This window comes from Arctopsyche grandis, chromosome 8 (assembly GCF_051622035.1).
Source record: "Arctopsyche grandis isolate Sample6627 chromosome 8, ASM5162203v2, whole genome shotgun sequence".
Lineage (NCBI taxonomy): Eukaryota > Metazoa > Arthropoda > Insecta > Trichoptera > Hydropsychidae > Arctopsyche > Arctopsyche grandis.
The window spans coordinates 23221368-23243982 of NC_135362.1; the positions used below are offsets into that span (position 1 = coordinate 23221368).

At 31.2% G+C, this 22615-nt stretch overlaps 2 protein-coding genes across 5 annotated transcripts in view; one reads left to right on the forward strand and one right to left on the reverse strand.

Annotated features, from left to right (window-relative positions):
• Positions 1-22615, forward strand: part of LOC143915452 (uncharacterized) — a 668062-nt gene that overhangs the window by 405508 nt on the left and 239939 nt on the right. The window lies entirely within an intron of this gene.
• LOC143915462 (estradiol 17-beta-dehydrogenase 11-like) lies at positions 1280-21084 on the reverse strand. Of its 4 annotated transcripts, XM_077436130.1 has the most exons (8): positions 20832-21035; positions 18917-19040; positions 18826-18868; positions 2544-2703; positions 2320-2471; positions 2072-2249; positions 1815-1997; positions 1350-1738 (listed from the first exon to the last, which is right to left on the reverse strand). In XM_077436130.1, the coding sequence occupies exons 3-8, from the start codon at positions 18852-18854 to the stop codon at positions 1478-1480; spliced, it is 963 nt and encodes a 320-aa protein (XP_077292256.1). In that variant the 5' UTR covers positions 18855-18868; positions 18917-19040; positions 20832-21035; the 3' UTR covers positions 1350-1477. The 4 variants fall into 4 exon arrangements, with proteins under 4 accessions (XP_077292255.1, XP_077292256.1, XP_077292253.1 ...); XM_077436127.1 differs by lacking the exon at positions 18826-18868 and having other exon boundaries at positions 18933-19040; positions 20832-21052; XM_077436129.1 differs by lacking the exons at positions 18826-18868; positions 18917-19040 and having other exon boundaries at positions 1280-1738; positions 20832-21084.

The window sequence follows — 22615 nt, forward strand, 5'->3', positions numbered from 1 at the left end:
TAACATTAAAATCTGTTCCTGAAATGTTCGTAATTTTTGCCTGGTTACAAGAGAAAATCCACTAATAATGAAGTCACTGACGGTAATGTAAGTAAAGATAGGAATATAAGCGACAGGGAAGAAGGAAGTAGACATATCAAGACAAGAAAATACAATTCATCCTATTTGTCAATGGGATTTGCAAGTGCTATTTTAGATGACTTGGAAAGGCTAATGTATTTGCTCTGGAAGTTATGAACAAGTAAATTAAATGGCATTATTATGAACGATATTATGAACAAGTAAATTAAAATGGCACCTTGAAACTATGCATTCTGGGCATGTTAGTAATCCCATCATTGATGTATAATACACTAGATGGTCCCAGACGTGTTATTTTGGTCGGAGATCTTGTATTCACTAACTGAGGGGTGCGGGGGGTTTAACTACCGGGGAAGTTGGGCTTTTTTCCCTACGACGCAGCGGTACCTACCTACCTACTAAGAGAAACTGTGCATGCGCGATGTATTTTGCATGCGCCAAAAGGGAGACAAGTATAACACGTGAGGGCGGATCTAGTATATTATACATCAATGAATCCCATAGAATTTTTTCAAATAAAATTAGATTAGTTTAATAAACATAAGCAAACATTAAAAAAAATAGTTTCTGTTCCATCAGATGCATTGCTAGCATCATACGAAATTTCTTACAGAATCGCAAAATATAAAAAAAAAAATAACCAGATACAATAGAAGAGATACTAGGTGTGCCATCAGCTATTGATATGATTGTATTAATATTTAGCGAATCATATGTGAAACAGTTGCGACAAGTACCACTTGCTTATATATCGCTACCGCTAATTACATCTTTATTTTTTGTATTAATACAATTTTATGATTAAAAATGTATTTGTGCTATTTTATAAAATTAAGAGGGAGGGAGGCACCAAGATTATATTTTTATTTTATCTATGTACTAGTAATAATAGATTAAGTTTTGTGGTCATGCTAAAATTTTAACTCGAGATTTTGACTGATTAGATCACGTTTTCATATCTATAAAAAATGTGTGTGTGCCTGTTTGTTAGTATGTTTGTCTTGTGTATTTTGAGGATTTTTTGAACACCATTCGTCTTATCGAACTGAAACTTAGTATCAGTTACTGAAATTCTTATCGATACAAAGTAATTTTTGTCAAAGGGGAGGCATAGTAGCAATAAGTTTGAAAACCATTACCTTAGACAACGGCGTGGGAGTTCATAGTGGGTTTAATCGAAGAATTTAACTTCCTATATGAGTTTTCATAGTCTAAAGCTGTTAAATATTTTTTTAATCTATGAAAATAAATCAATTTTAAGCAAAATTAATATATCTTTGAAAATATACATATATTTGATTTGACAAAAATACGTTCGGAAACTTTTTATTATTTGTCATTAAAAAATTTACACGATTACTAATTACAAAGATACAAAAATATTTCACACATAAATTCAATCGCACGCTTCAACTCCGCTATCGAGGAAGTCCTTCAAATGCAGAGCGATTTTGACGGGCATTGTTCGGCAAACATTGTTAATGTTAATGAGCGAATTTGGGATGGAAATCTCCGGAATGTCTCGTCGCATTGCTGTTATGATGTGGTTGGCCACTTGATCAGGTTTCTCCATGGCCATGAGGCTCGGGAAACGGATCTTTGGCTTCTTGCACAGACCAGTGTCGACCATGTACGGGAATATTGTGGTGAATTTAATCTAAAAATCAAAACGTATCATATACATAAATCTCAATATGTTATTATGTATAGTATATATCTTATGAATAAATTACATTTAGGCCTCGAGCGTCTTCTCTCAACTCTTCGTGAAGGGCCTCCATCAATCCTCGGACGGCGAACTTAGAAGCACAATATGGAACCAAGTTTGGCACTCCAATGACTCCTGCCATTGATGATAAAGCTACAATGTGGCCGTGGTTTCGGTTTATCATACTTGGTAGGAATGCTTTGATTAGCTGAAAGTACGTAAATATATATTTTTAATGTGTTTTGAAGTATTTTTACAGTACAAAATAGTATTATTAATTACCCAGAAGTGGGCGAACACATTAATGTCGAAAATCTTTTTGATTTCAGCCTCTTCGTGAGTCAGCATTGTATGACAAGGCATGATTCCAGCATTATTTACAAGTATTGATACTTCTCCGACCTCGTTTCTGACCTGTTCTGCCAATTCATTGATTTTATCAGACTTTGAAACATCGCACCTATAAATAAAAAAATTTAAAGTTCCATTCATCTATATATAAATAAAGTTTTAACTGTCTTTTATCATACACAAATGCGTGAGCTTTTCCTCCAATGCTCTTGATTTCATTGACAGTTTCCTCGTTCAACTTTTCATTGATATCTACACAAACTACTATGGAGCCCAATGATGCATATTGCAGAGCCAATTCCCTGCCTATACCGTGTCCCGTACCCGTAACCTGAAATTATATACATAATATGTTAATTTGAACATTGATTTATGTGTAAATATACTGATTTTTCATACATACCAGTACAACTTCGCCTGAAACGTCTTTCATTTCTTGTGGTACTACTAGTCTGTATGCGGCTTCTACGTATGCTACGAACATTTTTGCAAAAAGTAATAATATATCTACGACGAGTAATACTATTGTGTATATTTTTATTCCTATTCCCCGTTCATCTTTCCTGAAACCAAAAACAAAATCAAATTATATTATAGACAAATAATTTCTATATATAATATAATACATGCATATATAAGTGATCAAAATTTTTTTATATATAAATTGTATATAGTAAAGAATGTCTTATAATTGAATCTGTATTTTATTTTATGTTAATCGAATCTTCAAGGGTTTGTGGTATAATAAAAACAAGAATTTACAGAAGTGAAACAGTAGGTTATTATTATAATTTAATTTTTAATACTAGATAAGGATAAAGAAAAATTTTAGGTTGAATATTATGTTAGTATTAATTATATTTCACTATGCACATGAAAAAGAAACATTACATATTAAATCAAATTTAATTCCTACAAATGCGTCATATACTTTTATATGCATATATAATATTGGCTTGTGTTTTTTTTTTAATTGTGCACTCAGTAAAATATCGCAAATCGGATCAACGGAATTAATAATTTAAAATTTAATTGTTTTTTATTTTTGTTGGCCGATAGACAGTTATTATATATGATATTTAAAAGACTTACTAATTTTAAACCATTTGTAACAAACTTACACAGACTTAGTTATATTATGAAGCAACGGCGTTTAAAGTTTTTTCACTTGCGCAAAAAAATTTTGCTACGCGTTTAATAGAAATCTGTATATAATATTATTATAATTATGTTTGGCTATTTCTCAATAAAGGTTTGTAATATTTTTTCAATTGATACGTTTTTTGCCAGCTATTTTGACCTTTGGTTAAGTAACTGCTTGACATCATAATAAGTATTCCAATTGTCACTACAGATTTACACTTAATATAAAAACATGTAATATTTCATTCGATTATAAAAAAGCCATTCAATAAAAAATATCTAAGGCTGTAAAATAATTTACTACTATAATATTTGCAATGTATATGTTTATTATAAAAAGTATCAATAGTGGATTTGACCTTGAAATGTTATTAAATTACAATATTTTCGGATAGTAAGCACTTAAATATTTACAAGTTATTCAGTTTGAGGCTGTGGCAAATATGAATTTTTTCCACTAATTGAAAGTGCATTATTTTTTTCTTAATCCCATTGAACTATCGCCGACTTAAGTTTCTCTCGGTACATAAAAACAATTATGTAACACAAAAAAACTATTATAAAACATAAATTTGTATCGCGACCTTCTCAATGGCAGAGTGACCCACTAAAACCGGTTACGCATATTCAAGATCCAAAAATTACGTCAAAATTTAAGCAACGCCATTTAAAAACACTGGAATTTGTTTTCAGAAATATGTAATTGGAATAAATCGCACATAAACAGTGCAATATCAAAACACACAAATTAAATTCAATGGAAATGTGAATTAAATGTTGACAACTACCTTGAATTCGTGATTAAAAAAAAAGTTAACGGTTTCCTGTTACTGTATGATTGTTGCAAAAATTATTTTGTAAATTTTTTTCGACACTTCGAATTGATTGATTCCGTTCACTTATTATAATTAGTTCAATTATTACTGTATTTAATACATTAATAATATTACAAATATCCAGGCGAACTTGGTGTATACATGAGTTAAAGTACTGACATTTCCTTCTTATATCGATGATGATTTAAATTTACATATGTATGTACTTACATTATTTTTTATAATCAGTACATATCCACATTTTAATTGGTGTTATGTTGTGGATATTTATTTAAATAATACAAGTTTTGAATCGAATCGAATTTTTTTAAGGATATTAAGGAAATTTTATAATCCTATGCATGCGGCGTTAGCTAAACACTTCTTGAACTGGTCGTCCTTGTCGAGGTAAAATTTGCAGGATTTTGTCAACATATTTACAATAAGCAATTTCTATTTTCCTGCTGAATTCATTAGCAATGATCGTGTCTATCATAAAATATAAATTTAATCAATTATGAAAGATATTTTGTATTACATCAAAGAGTAAATGCATATTAATATCCATGAATACGTTTTGTATAGACAATTAATATTCAATGAAATATAACAGGAAATGAATTAGTATTGTCTAAAATTGATCCTTTTTTATGAGTTTTTTTAAGGTCATCATCAAATTGAATGTATACGAAAATGATGATTGCCTGTGTTAATAATATTAGGAAACATAATAAAAACAATCTACAATGTTGATCTAATGAATAAAATATTTCTTCTTAGATTGTTTAAAATATGACATAATGGAAAAGTTATTTTTATCAATAACATCATCCAAATTATAATTATACACATTATGGATAAAATTATCAACGGACGATAGGAAGAGAAAAACAAATTTGTTCAGGTTATTTATATGAACGATACTATTATTAACGTTCAAAGCAAAAAATCCGCAAATGCATAGCAGAATCATTTGAATTGCAAATGTATTTAAATGCAGGGTGTACTCAATTCCAAAGATGATCTAGGTTTGCCATAAATGCAAGCAATTGTTTCGGACTTGCAATTAATAATAAGGTTCAACTTTGAACGGTTATTATATGTACTTATGTATATTTAATCTATTGTATTGTAGATTAAAATTCGCTCAACGTGTGACTTGTATGTAAAAGTGCACTTTGAAACGTGATTTAGATAAAAACTTTGTAGAGAAGTACCAGGCGTTGCACTGATATACTCACATATAATAGTTTATGTTCTGCTGGGGTCCAACTACATATATACTACGATAAAATTGAAATAGATTGAATTTTTTCAATTAATACTTTAGTATTATATTGAATTCTTATGATATAACAAGACATTCAATGCAAATTTCAAGGATTGTTTACTAGTATTTATTAAATTATCCTTCACACTCTCTATATTCTAGACTCTAATTATAATTATAATTCATAATTCTGGTACCTGATGATTTTTCATGAAAATTGTTAGTGGTGGGGGGGGGGGAACTTGACCTAAATTATCAATCTTTTCTTCACTTATTATCTAGTTATTTTCATCAATTTGATCCAAAACTTTCAAAAGATTGTTGTGGCAATGTTGTTCAAACAAAGTTGGGCTATTTGTCTTTCGATTTGACATAGTGAAATTGATAGCTACGATATAAAAATCCAAAGTGGCGATCCTACAATCGATAATAAGTAATATAAATTAGACGATTTATCGCTTGTATTTTCGTAACGATTAAGGATTCGAAATATAATTCAACAATGCTAGAACCTTTATAGGCAAATGGAAATTTTTTGACTACATAGTATAGTTTTCTGTAATATTATCCTGAAAAAGTTATCCAACTGAAGGTGGGCGAATTATCTTTCAATTTAGTATAGTAAAAACTACATGTAAGCCTCTACTTGCATTGAAAATATCCACCATTAGATGAAATCTAGCTTGGTTTTTTTTTAATAAATCATTTATCACGAGGTGTTACATATGTACAATATATTACAGTCCAAGTGTACATATATACATATATTTATTTCGTTCATGAACATAGTGGTTTGTTCATACATGAACCAATCTGGCCGGTTATACTGTACACAAAAGAATAAATTGACACATGAACTACATACATAGTTTGTTCATACACAAATTATTATGCATCAGCAGGACTCTTTTTTGAAAAAAGAAGGTGCTGGAACGCACTTCTTGTTCTTGCACTTTCGAATCCATTCATATTTAATCCTCTTCATAAGACACCATATTTTATCAATTATATAAATATGGATTGTGATTATATACGCACGAATATTGTTTCGTCTAATTTATTTTGAAACATAAAAAAATACTGTACAAAAGCTACCGGAACGCCATTACGCCACGTTCTAAGAGAAAAAAAAAGTCCTGGGCATAAGTATAAGTATTTTCAATCGTTTGTCCCATCCTCTATGTATGTATGTGTGCTTACCCTGGGTTGCAACATTTTGAAAACGAGTGGAAACAGGAATTATAGCAACGTTGTAATGTGATTTCTCTAGGATTGCTCTTTTAGATACTTAATGTATTGCCATCTCAAAGGTTTTGACAGCTATAAGTTTCATGCGACACCTGGTGGCAGAGAGATGTAATAAGAATAGAGGGGCCCTTACGAATAAATAATTGTTGTCAATTTTACGCGGAACGTCTCTATAAATTCGCTACATCGCACGGAATACAATCGGATCAATTTACTTATAAAAATGTATCCCATGTTGTTTATTGTGTGTTTTTGAATGTATTGTGCAATTTTTACCGATGCTTGCCCATCTTGCGAGTAATATAAACAAACAGAGACGCTTGGTGCTGGACGTATGTCCGATAAAACTTCTCTGTTTGTTTATATTACTCGCAAGATGGGCAAGCATCGGTAAAAATTGCACAATACATTCAAAAACACAATAAACAACATGGGATACATTTTTGTAAGTAAATTGATCCGATTGTATTCCGTGCGATGTAGCGTATTTATAGAGACGTTCCGCGTAAAATTGACAACGATAATTTATTCGTAAGGGCCCCTCTATTCTTATTACATCTCTCTGACCTAAAGCCACTTCTATTAATATTACATTTCTCTGCCTGGTGGTTCCATTTGAAGATAGCTTTTATCTTTTAGCATTAAAACTAAAACCAATAGTTTGTGTATAAACAAACTGGTATGTTCATGAACGAATCGGAGTGAACACAGACTGAAACATTACATATGCACATACCACATATTGACGCTTGGTGATTAGCAATCACTTTGACATATTAAAAACAATACACCGCAAACAACATCAATATCAAATCTCGAATGTTACACATATGTATGTACTTGCGATACATGATCTCGGAGATATTAAATCTCTCATTATTTCGACCTTCGAGTAGGCGAATTAACCTTGGCGGTAAACCCGCCAATTATCGGGCATACCAAATTTCGTGACTTGCTCGACCCGTGAATTTATTCAATAATTACGTACGCACACGCAAAAATGTATATTTCTCATTATAGATAGTAGGAAGAGTTGGCGAGTTGCGTAAGTTGTATAATCGTTTTATGGTATACATAGTACATACATATATATTACGAGCTCGCAATCCGTAGTACGGATTTGCTTTCACAACGCGAGCACGCCAATTACTTCACAATTTTGCGCACACGCACGAGCTTTAATGCCATTTTCACGTGCTCTTTTGGTAATGTGATCTCCATATAATAAGAAGGCTTTCATAGGGCCGGCAGCAACAATTAAACGACAGAATATTGACAGATTTTATTTTAATTATGTATTTCTTCCATTCCTCTGTATCTCGTTTAAGGAAACTAGTCAGAAGTTTCTCCAACAGATGATGGGCTATGCTTCCGTTTCATATGTTTTAAATTACAGTTCGGATGTGGATTTTAATTATAATATGTGTATGTTCAAGGTATTTAAGTTGAGTTATTAGTTTTCGAATGACCTTTAATAAAGTTTTTAAGTTTGTGAAGATTTTTTTTACAGTACATACATATGTATGCATGTTTAATAGGTTTTTGAGCTCTTTTTCCTATTATGCTGTAGATTAACATTAGAATAATATAATACTATGATTACTAACCAAATTAAATTAAATTGTAAAATAGAAAATGATCAGTAGATCAGTAGGTATTAAAATAGATATAAGATGTATTGTGAACATAATTTCGTAATAATAAAAAGCATTTAAAAATAAAAATAAAAATGTATGCATGTACAAATGTATGTATTTCAAGAATTTAAAATCGAAAGACGAACTATCAAAATAAAACTGAGGTCGTTTGTTTGTTATTTTTTATATAAAAAATTGCTTTTCGAAAATTTACATAAGCTCAAAAAAAAAACGTATTGTTTTTAAGCATTTTTTATTCAAGTGCTATAAAATATGTCGGACAAAGTTTTACAACGCAAAAAAATTGTTTGTGAATAAATCATAATGCAAAATCAAACTCAAATGATTTCCAAATTTGGCATAACATATGGTAATTCTGTAATGGATATTCAAAATCAATAAATTTCTAACTCGATTGATATTGATATCAATTTGAGATATATTTCTAAACTGTCGTTGTTTGGCTATTTGAACTAAAATTATAAACCAACGTCAATCGAATAATGTATTTGCTTTTAGTTGTCAGTGAACGGGAGCACCGTAGAGGGCACACAAGGTTCTTTGTGACGTCACGCGGTTATTATTTTTAACTTAATTGTTAAATGTGACCAGTAAAAACTATTTGTGGCTATTATTTGCACATTGAATGACATCTGAAATTGATAGCTATGAACTTGACCCCAACCGCAAAGTATTATAGTGACATTGATCATTTTTATAGAATATATGTATGTACATATATTAATGAAAAAAATTTATTAAACAAAAATAAATTTTATCTCAATTTAAATATTATAAATCGCTTTTTATTTGGTTTGCGTTTTAATATTAATTTATACCGTTGATAAGTTCAACGAAACTGCTGCATACATAATTTAAAATCGTTTAAATCGAAACTGGCATTTTACATAAGGTCACTTCGTCGATGGAGCACAAACAATATGTATATGTAGGGATCGTGTAAACGGAATTTTCTTTTTATATACGGACGAAATAAGGAAATTCGCAAATAATTGCTTAAATGTCTAAATCATGGCATCACGATTTAAACAGTTTCACTTTAACGCGGTAAAACAAAATGCCTTAAAAACACAAAATGGATACTTGGATTATACTAAGTAGCAGTGAAAACGATATATTTTTTTAAATATCTGTGTTTTTAATAAATTTTACACGGTTTTTATGAAACGCGTCACCAAATTTATTTTAAATACAGTGAAGTTGCAAGTTTCGGTTATTTATTTAATAAAAAAAAAAAAATTGAAATTTAAAAAAAAAAAAGATTAAAAAAAAAAAACGTAAAGGAGGTATGTAAAAATATACATAGTTCAATCAGAATTATTTATTAGCATGTAAATACTTAGCACTTTCAAATAAAACTTTATACATATCAAGAGTTGACCCCCACGACTATTAGAGTATTGGCGTTAATTATTTATTTACCAACGAAACACTCATAAAACAAAACAAACCATACGTGTTAAACTGAAACCCCACAGTGTAAACCGAGCCTCGCAACAATTTGACCACATTAAAGCGTATTGAACCGAAAAATCCGTCTTATTTTTCGACAGACACATTAGCGTCCTTAGATTAGAATCAACACCCGAAATGCGTACGCCCAATAATACGACAGTATAATAACACATTAGCCAATCGAATGAATAAACGTCGCGTCGATCGGTCGCGAATGGCTTTAAGTACATCTATATTGCAAATTTCACTCTTGATCACTTCCTGTTTGTCGCGGCTGACTTACAACTTGACGCTTCCTATTTGTAAATCGTCTCCTTTGAACGAGCGGTTTGCCTTCGCTCGATGGGAGTTCGCGGTCTCCATGGTCTAGGTTTGAGCGTATCCTTGACAGACACGGTATATTGGACTTGGCGTATGTTACGCGAGTCGTAAGTTACGCGCGCGCGCACGCCGATCGCCGATGGGCGACTGAAACGGACTGTTCTTGCGCACCTCGAGATATACATATGTACATACTTGGGTAGGTAAGTAGTATACCGGGTTTATTCTGCCTCAGACTAGTTGTATTGCTTTCACTGTTGTTTTGCTGGGCTGCTTCAGTGTTGAGGATACGCCGGACGGGGCAAGAACCCGGGATTTCAAGGATAACCTGCTTATGCTAAGGCTTAAACCGGGAATTTAATGAACGGTCCATAGATGTAAGTTCATTGGAAAATAATACGAGTTTCATTACAAATTTTAATAACAAGAGCACAACCGTGACATATCCATAAAATTCCAAACTGGGAATTTGATGTATGGTCTATAGATGTAAGTTCATTGGGGAATGATACGAAGAAGATACCAGTTTAATTACAAATTTTGATAACAAGAGCACAACCGTGACATATCCATACAATTCCAAAGATAATCTGCTTATGATGACACCTAAACTGGGAATTTATTGTTTGGTCAATAGTTGTAAGTTCATTGGGGAATGATACGAAGAAGATACAAGTTTTATAAAAAAAATTGATAACAAGAGCACAACCGTGACATATCCATACAATTCCAAAGATAATCTGCTTATGATGACACCTAAACTGGGAATTTATTGTTTGGTCAATAGGTGTAAGTTCATTGGGGAATGATACGAAGAAGATACAAGTTTAATTACAAATTTTGATAACAAGAGCACAACCGTGACATATCCATACAATTCCAAGGATAATCTGCTTATGATGACACCTAAACTGGGAATTTATTGTTTGGTCAATAGGTGTAAGTTCATTGGGGAATGATACGAAGAAGATACAAGTTTAATTACAAATTTTGATAACAAGAGCACAACCGTGACATATCCATACTATTCCAAAGATAATCTGCTTATAATGAGGCCCAAATTGGGCATTTAATGAACGGTCCATAGATGTAAATTCATTGGGGAATGATACGAAGAAGATACGAGTTTCATTACAAATTCTGATAACAAGAGCACAACCGTGACATATCCATACAATTTTAAAGATAATCTGTTTATGATGACACCTAAACTGGGAATTTATTGTTTGGTCAATAGGTGTAAGTTCATTGGGGAATGATACGAAGAAGATACGAGTTTTATAAAAAAAATTGATAACAAGAGCACAACCGTGACATATCCATACAATCTCAAAGATAATCGGCTAAAGATGAGGCCCAAACTGAGAATTTGATGTATTGTCCATAGATGTAAGTTCATTGGAGAATGATACGAAGAAGATACGAGTTACATTACAAATTTGGATAACAAGAGCACAACCGTGATATATCCATACAATTTTAAAGATAATCTGCTTATGATTAGGCCCAAACTGGGAATTTATTGTTTGGTCCATAGATGTAAGTTCATTGGGTGAATGATACGAAGAAGATATTGGATTTTATTGCTAATTTTTTAATGAAGCTAATATAAATACGAAAATGTTGATATATCCATAATGTTTCAAGGATTTCGTGCTTATGTTAAGGTTCAACCTGGGAATTTAAAGAATTCTATGAAGAAGATGAAAATTATTTGAAAAATATATTGAGTTTCATTGCTAATTTTAAAAACAAGAGTGAAATCTTATCATGAATGGTGATTACAAGAATAGTTTGCTAGTGCTATGGCCCAAATTGGAAGTTTTATGATGCGTAGACGTAAGTTCACTAGTTGATTGATTTGAAGAAGATATTGAGTTTCAATGCTATTTTCTTTATTATCCAGAGCACAATGGGGATATACCCACAAAATTTCAAGAATGGCATACTACTAAGGCAAATAGCCTACTAAGGCCTAAACTAGAAGTTGAAGGATACACGTGGTCGATGAATTCATCAGGTGAATGATATAAAGAATATATTAATTTGCTTTGCTAATTTTTAACATCAAGAGTTTGAGAGCAAAAGATGATATGTCTTTAAGTTCCAACTAATCAGGCGGCATTTTAAAGATAACAATAAATCACGGAGATTGAATATACAATGATAATTCTTAATAATTGTATTCAATTTTAAGTGCATTTCAATAGTGTGTACATTACTTTGACTTTTATTTTCTTCTTGTTACACTTGTTGACATTTTGACGGATGACTTTGAAAGGAATTGATAAAAATTTTTAAATTATTGTTTCAAGTATTTTAGTATTGCCAAACAACGTGATGTTATTTTAAAAAAATCACTTATTTTAATCTCTGATCTAAAATATCAATCAAAATAGTCCGAAAAACAATACTATCTATCAACAAAAAAAAAAATTGTGGTTGATAAGATTTTTGATCACAATTCAAGTCTCGTTTTGATGAATATGTAGATACGAATATGAATATTTTGATAAACTCTTCACTATTTTTCATTATATTTGTATACATATGTACAATCGAACAAAGTTATTACAAGAATCAATAGGGCAATATTATTTCCTCGTAATAGTCATTATTCGTAATATCACTGATGATTTAAAGTCACCTCAATTTGTTGGTTAAATTAGTAACATACAGATTAAATTTAGTTTTAATATGCTTGTGTAAAAAAAATACAATAAATACATATGTACGTTTTACACATTTCAACATATTTTTTACACATTGCAACGACTTTGTATAAATTGTCTCTATTTTCAAACACCATAAAAGAATTAGAAAAACATCATAATCTTATGCACGTGATGATGGCCAAATGACTATTGCATTAAAAATGAGCAAAAATTTACAAGTATGATTTGTTAATACTTCTACGATCATATTTTTATGAGAAATGCCATTTTGTATAAAACCATTATTAAATTATTTTATTATACACTCGTAGTTTCTAGAATTTTACTTTCAGTTTGAATTTTGCAAATCTTTGTTCGATAGAGAGCTCGCTATACCCATAAAGTCGAACGATTACATGAAAAAACGTTCGAAGCAAATTGATTTTGACTATTTCCTCGTAACATCCATGTTCGTATTAAGCAATTTAGATTCTTCACTCAACAAACATACCCAGTAGTATTATAGTATATGCATAATGTTTGAGCAGACGTGTCAGAAGCGAGCTAATTCCAGCTTCAACCGAAAGATACAATCATTCGGGCTAGCGAGGTAAATATGTATGTACGTGGTAAATAATACTAAATAATAAATAGGAAGAAAAAATCAATAACTTTATATACACGAATTGTGAAAGAAAAGTAATATTTCCATATCAGAACGCCACTAATTTGATATCGATTGGTGCAACAATTGAATATTTCATATCGGAAACGAGCATATGTATAGGCGTTGGAAAATTGCGACATAATTTAAAATTTCAGTGTAATTACTGCAGCTCACCTTCGTATATATGTATATTTATTTATAAATAATTAATTTAACAATGAATTATTCGCAGTCAGGGTATGAACAATGACACATTCCCGTTTATTTACGGTGCACCTTTTTTGCAATATGAAAGCAAACTCGTCGATGTCATTTCGTGGCATAAAAGTCATTGCCGAGTTCTTGAACTCAGCCTTTTTTAAATGATAATTGAAAATGCATAAACCGAATCGTATACTATGCACTTGTATGTTTAAGTTTGCAACACGTATTTCTTATTTAAATATGTAATTGTTATTTGAATGAAGGTATTCGTGTTTGCCGATTTGAATGGGTCATGGCATCAGTGCCTTTTGACTTTTTTTTGGACGAAGAAATCCACTTATAATTCGCTATTGTGAAAACTGTTGTTTGTATTGAATAGTATATACTTGTAAGATGTAGAAATTTCATTGCCTAAAAATTCGTATTGCCTATTATTATCATCAATCAAACACTCAAATTTGATTAAAAATTAAGTGTTATGCTATACATACATATATAGTCTATATATTACAGTTAAAGTGTATCTTCTAGATGTTATGTATTTTGACTAATTGGAATATATTCCATCTAACCTGGTACCAACTACGTTGAAGTGTATTTTCTATCATGTACTAGTTGAAGTGTATTTTCTATTACTAGTTGACGTGTATGTTCTATTATGTACTAGTTGAAGTGTATTTTCTATTATTAGTCGAAGTGTATTTTCAGTTGTAATATATTTTGACTAGTTGGAATATATTTCGTCAAACCCACGTAAGTTGATTCATATGGAAAATTACATTCTAACTGGTCAAAATATAATATATTTCAAACTGAAAATACAGTTCAACTATAAGTTGGTACCAGGTTAGATGGAGAGGTTAGGTTTTCGTGTGAATATCACCCAACTAGTAAAATGAGTTGGAAAGTCACAATTTTGTTTTGATTACATTCTTAAAATTATCATAATACGGTACTCATTGCCTTTATTCGTAATACCTAATATTAACTCATTATTAAATTCTAAAGCATTCGTAATAACATCAGTTGAAAGTGTTGAAAGTGTATTTGCGCTTGTAGAGATATAGTTTACTAGTTGAATTGTATTCGAATATGAATGATCTAAAACACCAGTTGGAATATATCAAAACTGAAAATACACTTCGACTATAACGACTGCAACATATAGAAGGGTAAGCCACTTTTAATCGAACACTACTTCTCACTAAATAAATACAACAAAACAGAATTGGGGTCAAAATATTTGACCCGTCTCTAAAGCGAGTTCTAATGAAAGAAATGTCTGTACATTCATGTCAAATAGACAAAAACTTCAACTTTGTTTTGTTACACTTATCTTCATATTATTACCATCCCAGTTTTCAAGACGACTTTATATGAAAGAGGTCAAACGAAAACGACTGATATCTTTTGTATTGTATTATGAAATTAATAAAAAATAATGATTGCAATGTTTTGTGATATTATGTCTGAAAATTTCTACATGACATAATCAATGGTGTCTGATTGAATTTTAGTATGTTTTTATTTTTTATTTTTATTTTTAAAGTAAGTAGGTACATAATAAGAAATCAGTAAGTGTTTATTTAGGACTTTTCATGGTCGGATTCGATTTTAAAGTGCTAAATATTTGCAAGCAAACATAAATATTGTTCGGTGGGGCGTTGACTCAAATGAGTGATTTGCAAATGTTGTGAAAAGTTCAAGAATTTGCGGAAGTCGTTAGATTATTTACGATACAAATAATATGGCGGTTATATTAAATATGATATAATCTATAATTCTTTCTGCTGGTTGGTTATAAAAGGTCTATTTTTACAAGGTTTTTATTAGTTCTTATTTGAGACATTAGAGTTGTAAATTTCGGTGAAAGTTTTCATATAAAATATGTATTTCATATTAAGAATATTAGTTTGTTGTTTTTTGAAATTAGAACCGTACATTATCAGGATTATATTATAATATTTATATTTTATAATATATTTATTGAAATTATTGATAATTTCAATCGATGACACGTGTTTTCTGTTTTGTAATTTTAATGTTTGTTCTCATCCAATCATTTCTAATGATGTACATATGTACATAGTTCGTTTGTCTTTTCATTAATAGCAAACGTTGAATTTAGCACAAAGTACATATTTAACCTGGTTGAGATTATCCATTACATTCTAGCCACCCACCACGTACCGAATGAATTACGCAGTTCGATTTTGAACACGAAACGAATATATATATATATATATATATATATATATATATATATATATATATATATATATATATATATATATATATATATATATATATATATATATATATATATATATATATATATATATATAGTTTAATCATTGTTTAGTGTACGTATGTTGCGTAACATACGCTAATGCTTTTTTAATTCGAAAATACATACAAAAAGTCAGGAATTGGGGTAATACATAGTGTGATTTTAATTGAAATCAATAAAAATAATAACAGAATCGTGTTCATGTTCTTAAAATATACATATGTGAATATTGTTTATGTTTATTTTTATGTGAACTATTAATTTAAGTGCATTTCTGATAATACGAATGAGTAGCGAAAGCAATAAATTTTAAAACAATCCAGCTATAAACTGAGATTGTTTTCATGTAAATAATTCTATTAATACAGATAATAGAAGGCAGCGACACGTAATCTGTAATTCGAGAGCCGCATGCGGCCTTTTTCGGTAAAGTCGAAGCTGTTGCAACTAATCTTTCAAACTACATACATATGTTAGTAGATATATTAAGAAATTTTAATGTAATGTAATTATTTTGATATATATTATGATTAGAGATGGGCTTTTGACCATGGCAGTGTCCATGATGGGAGGGGCAACTTGCCGATGGGCCGTATTGTTAAAACATTTTATAAATTTAATAATACCTAAAGGCTAGCGGAAATACATAAAATAAACAACGTTCTCTTCTTCTACTATCAACTATCAAACGAGTGCTTGGCATATGCTTTTGTTTTTGTTTTTTAAATGTGTCAGAGGGAGAATTTCGGTCCTCGCGATACATACAAACTATTCAACGCTAATATTAGATGTAAGTACATTGATTTGGTACTAATAATTACAACTAACATAAATTAAATAAATTACACATGTATTACCAATATTTAATTTTATAAATTATGATAATTCCCTGAAAGACATAAAGCAATTGCACAGTTTGGCCTTTCTAGTGACCATTTTTTTGCCATATAGCTGATCAGATGGACATTGACATATTTAGTGTTACTTTTGGTCGGTTTATAAGATCCATTAATAAATCAGCTGATAACTAAAAATAATTGTATGTGATGTATGTATGTAAGCTTATTGTAAAAAACTAAATGTATGTAAGCTTATTGTAAATCATATTAACAATTACATAGATACAACATAACTTATTATTGAATACTTATCTTGCAGATAAAACCCAGTGAAGAGATATAGTTTTAGCCGTAAAATGTCAAATCTGATATATTTGGCCAAAAATCAATATATATCGTGTATTACCCTATAAGAAGCTACACGCCAAATTTGAAATTTGGCGTGTTAAAACTATAAATATTTATATATTAGAGATAACGAGAACCAATAGAGCAAATTTCATAAAATATAGAGTGAATTATAGGCGTTTAAACAATTAAAATCTGATAAGGCCGTGTCATGGCGAACAGTTTACGCCTTGTTAAACAACGCTTGTTAAACGTCAGGAAGATTTACTTTCCCCGTTTTTAAAATGCGTTGTATACGATATTTTATTTCCAACGTAATGGCAGACGATACATTAATGTGTATTGATGACCAAAATGAGCAATTAGGCAAAGTATGAAAACGATCGGATAAGAGATAAAAATGACCACTAACACGGAAGCCATGTGAAACGTAAAGGAGGTATGTAAAAATATTGTTTTTCCTTAATATTATGATTTTACTATTTTTTTTTTCATTTCTACATATTTTCTGTTTTTTGGCATTTAAGTACATACATATGTATGTGATGTGATAAAGCGCATATTATTGTTTTCAATACTTTTTGTATTGATATTGTTTTATTTTATTTATATTTTTTATATTTTATGATTTACTGAAATGGGCTTTTCACCTGCACAAATAAATAAATACATAAATAAATTTGTTCAATCGTGCTATAATAACCATTCGCCCTCTAGTTATGATAATAGTTTCTAATTGAAATAAAATATTGGTAATATATACATATGTAGTTCAAATAAATACTCAAATATCCAAAACATACATACATACATATGTAGGTTAACTAAGAGATTGTATTTATAAATGGAAATTCATGGCATATTTCCTATAACTACGTAAAGATTGATTTATGAAATAAATTAATGAATCCTAAAACATATATTGGATTAAAAATGATCTATAATTTTTATGTAAAAAGAGGAAGATTTTAAACGTAAAAATCAAATATAAATGGTTGATATACATAAATTCGTATATAATATTATTCTAAAATTGAAAATATTTACTGTGTATTTACATATGTACATACATATTTATATGACATATGATATTTATAGGAAAAAATCGTCTGCGGCGCAATCTTCCTTTCATCAAAATATAATAAAATATATTTATAATTTTAAGAAATCTATAAAATCTTCATGAACTAAATAGTAAAAATGAAGCTTATAGTAGTTTAAAAAAATGGAATATGAAGAAAACAAAATTGTAAGGTTTTTCTATAGATTTAAGATGTAAAAATACATTAACATAAAATACGAAAGTATTTCTTTTTAATTTTTTTTAATGAAAAAAGGTCGAGCACCACTGTTAAAAGTTTTAAAGCCATGTACAGTTATACTGTCGCGATGCGACACGATATTCCCAGTGAATTATCATAGATTAATCCTTGACCTCTACTTATTCGATTGCTACGATATGATGTATTCAAACAGTAACTAAATATAAGATCGCAATACTTAATTACTGATAAGATTAATTAAATTGAGATTATATTAGATTAAGTATTAGATCGCAAACATGACACAGAACAGACAGCTCAAAGTTTAAAAAAAAAATTATCCACCACATATCAAATCTTCATTACCGAAAAAAATACAAAATAAAAAAAGAGAAACGGTAAATTTAAATACAGCGGATGTTACGGCCACGATAGAATATCACTCAATGGTCATTGTGTAAATGAGCGGATGTGTTGTAATTCAAAAATGGCCAAATTTGTATGGTATTACCTTAATCGTGCATAAAATGCGAGTGCCATTTTAATGTATATGTGTAATGTAATGTAATAATAATAATGTGTAATGTAATAATATATTTAATGTATATCATGACTAACAGATGGATGACAGACAGCTGGCCGACGAATGGAGCCAACATGGGATGACTCGAAATAGTCTTATACAACTCCCATATCTTTTTTATCGCCTCCGATTTATTTTCAGTCCTGGAAAAAATACCCTGTGTAATAAATTTCTGTAACTGCGCAACAGCAGAGATAGAGGGGACGCCAAAACATCGATGCGAAGCTTTGCACACGCGGAGGAAACACGCGTTAACACGTGTTCGACACACATCTGTGTTGAAACTTGTTGCCTCATTGTATGCAAAGCTCAAAGCGGGCGAAAGCATTACAATTTTTGGAAATTCATTGAGATATGCGAGATGTGCTATACTTGATTTTTATTTTAAATTGTGCCCGTTGATTTCAATAGGTGGCTTCGGAAAGGAATTGATACACGAATTAAAATAAAGTTATATGTTATATATTTATATCAATACAATGTAAGTTATTTTATAGGCGCGCGTGCGTATTACACTGTTCGACACGAAAAATGATTCAGAGACGAGACATGACTTTTCTTATAGATCTATGTCCAGTAAACACCGAATATATATCTTCGAATCTAGAGTCAATCAACATTTTTTATTACCGGATTCGTGTTCACTGGGCATAGACCATAAGAAAAGTCATATCTCGTCTCTGAACCAAAAAAAGTCGTCATTTGTCGAACAGTGTTATTAGTAAAAAGTCGAGCGCTCATTAAATGCCCGCCGTTTGCCCGCGTCGAAATGATGAATGAATGTGTGTATCTTCGTGGATTTGTGTATGTGTGTACGCTCCCGCGAATCTGACGCTGACGTCACCCGTTCCAAGTCAGCTGCTCATTATCAGGAGCACGTGTCAGACGCTCTATATCCCCCCACTTCCCCTTTATCTCGCTTCTCAACTACTCCACTTCCCCGCTACCCCGCTTCCCTGCGTCTCCTCGACACGATCGGTCGTCACGCCACATCCCTATTCATAACGTATACTCTTGGTATTCTAAAATTTGTTTTTTGAAATCTCCATACTTCTCCATACTGACCTTTTAAGCAATATCATCATCATCATCATCATTCACAGCCATTGGCCCGATGGATGAAAACCTATCCGAATACACTTACATTCGCCTCTATTTTGAATAAATCTGATCCATCTCATCTCACATACTTTTCTGATTTCATCCACTCATCCTTCCTTGCACTCTTTTAAGTTCTCTCGGGTACCATTCAAGCACTTTTTTCATCCCGTTGCCATTTCATTGTGAATACTAATTACTCTCACAAATGCATCAACCACTTTGTCATACTTCTAACCCACATATTCCGTTTTCTATATCTTCTTGTTATGTCATGTATACAGTGCTTTATACTTCTTAAACAATACAATATGTGTATTAAAATATACCTATAATGAATATCGAAATTTAACGAATCAATTCAAAGTTCACGTAGAAATTCTTTATGACAAGATTTGATTATATTAGATTTTGTCTGGAACAGGATAATGTTTAAATTGCTACATTATCAATTCTATAATATTGTTGTTTAGTTTGTAATACATACATACATGTTGGTGTACGTGTTCTTTGATGAGTCAAAATATATACAGTTATATGTAATATATAAATAATTATACTCAAGTGGCTTTATAATGACATATAATATTTATATATGATTATTTTACGGAAATAGTCCCATAAATTGCCTTATCGTTACACACGTCAAATCGCACAAAAACAGTAAACGGTATAATTTGTATAAATCCTTTGACACGCAACGTAGGAATTAGTTATTGAGTACAATAGTGTTCAAAATATTTGAATAGAATACAGAGTATATGAATATTTTTATCCACAAAGCAAAGCAAATCACAAAACACTCATACAAAACACGTGTGTCAAAAGGTTCAAACCATTTTTGGGATCCCTGGGGCGTCACAGCGTTGTTCTCCATTGTTTTCTTGTGTTAAAATTCAATATAGATCTTCTAAATGTGATGAACTGTGCACCCACAACAGTTCTATGGCACTATATGATGATAATAGCAGTACTAAAATAGCACTTAGTAGATAGCGTGCGTCGTTGGCGAATGTCGAACGCGTACAGAACTGATAATTACACACCAAATGACTATATTTGACACATGTGGCATTATTTTTTATCTGCACAGAACCCTACTTCTAAATGTATTATTAAATTTTCAGATTATTTCCATCGCTATGTGACGAATCGCAGATACGAATGGATATCGATAGCGCAGTTGAGAACAAGTTTAATGTACATACATAATAAAGTCTAATTATTCATTGTATCATTTATAGAATGACTGTTGTATCAAATTTAATTTATGACTCATATTATATTATAATTGTTTTGAATTATTCTCTCTTTAATGAATAATGAGAGTACAGATAAAGGTTCGTTCTTATTATCCAGCATTGCACGTCAACAGCTCGGCACAGCCCTGCACGGAAAAGACATCGTCTATTCATACTATACAGCACCGCTTGTTTTCGGCACGTCCATACTTGTTTTGGACGAGTGCAAGGCAAAATCGACTCACATATACATACATTACAGACCGCGACGAAACGGTGCAATATAACTTGCGTCGTTTCCTCATGTCAATATTGTCATAAGATGACGTTTCTGAAAATTCACATACATATATGCACATGGCAACACTTTCGTTAGTACGGGTACACTCGCCGCTATGACGTCACATTTTGTTGCCGAATAAAACCGGTTCTACTTGATATGTTTCGGTGACATCTACTCAGGGCCGACGAGAAGGGGGGAGAGCCGGGGTAAAATTCCAGGGCCCAAACTGCTCAAAGGGCCGCGTGACAAACCGATATTGATATTTTATATTATTCTACATAAAAATAATGTATTAAGTTTATCATAGGGCCCGGGATTCCTCTCGGCAGCCCTGCATGTACTACTGTTTAATATGAGTAGATTATCTCGGTTACTTCTGTTTCGGTAACGCCACGTACACATTACGGAAGATATGTATGAATGTGTCCATTTACAAGTAATGTACTAAAGAATATCTTTCGCACTGTTGTTTAGTTGCCGGCTTGAGCTGCACTAGTATAAACGAACCTTGACACGTGTTATTCATACTGGTTACATTTAGCAAAAAGTTTCAAAAATCAATAGTACAGCAGTACACATTTAGTTGAATACTACTTAATGAAGAAAATTTATTATAAGACTATGAAATTTACGGCTAGGTTTAAATAAAATATTTAAAAAAATCAGTATTTCCATCAGGGTTGTGGGTCGGAGTTATGGAGTCGAATTCGTAGTCGAAGTCATGGAGTCATGGAGCATTTAATTGCACATATTTTAATTTGTTCTGGTCAAAACCGATGTTCTCCTCCGTCTCATATATTTTTTTTAAATTGATTTTTTTTTAATTCATACACATACATATAGGTACATACTATTGTAACTCGGGAACATTAAAGAGTATCCACTGTCGAAGTTCATTCGCGAGTAAACAAAAGAGATCCTGGATTAGACTAACGGGACTCAGTATGTGCCCGAGCAAAGGATACGCTGGAGTTCTCTCTGATCTGGGCGAGTGCGTGCGACTCGCCAGGGCAGACCTTTGCGTGCCTAAACAATAGACATATTAATAGATCGGGAAAGCTGTAATGTGCAACTTGCACTTTATGAGGTACACACG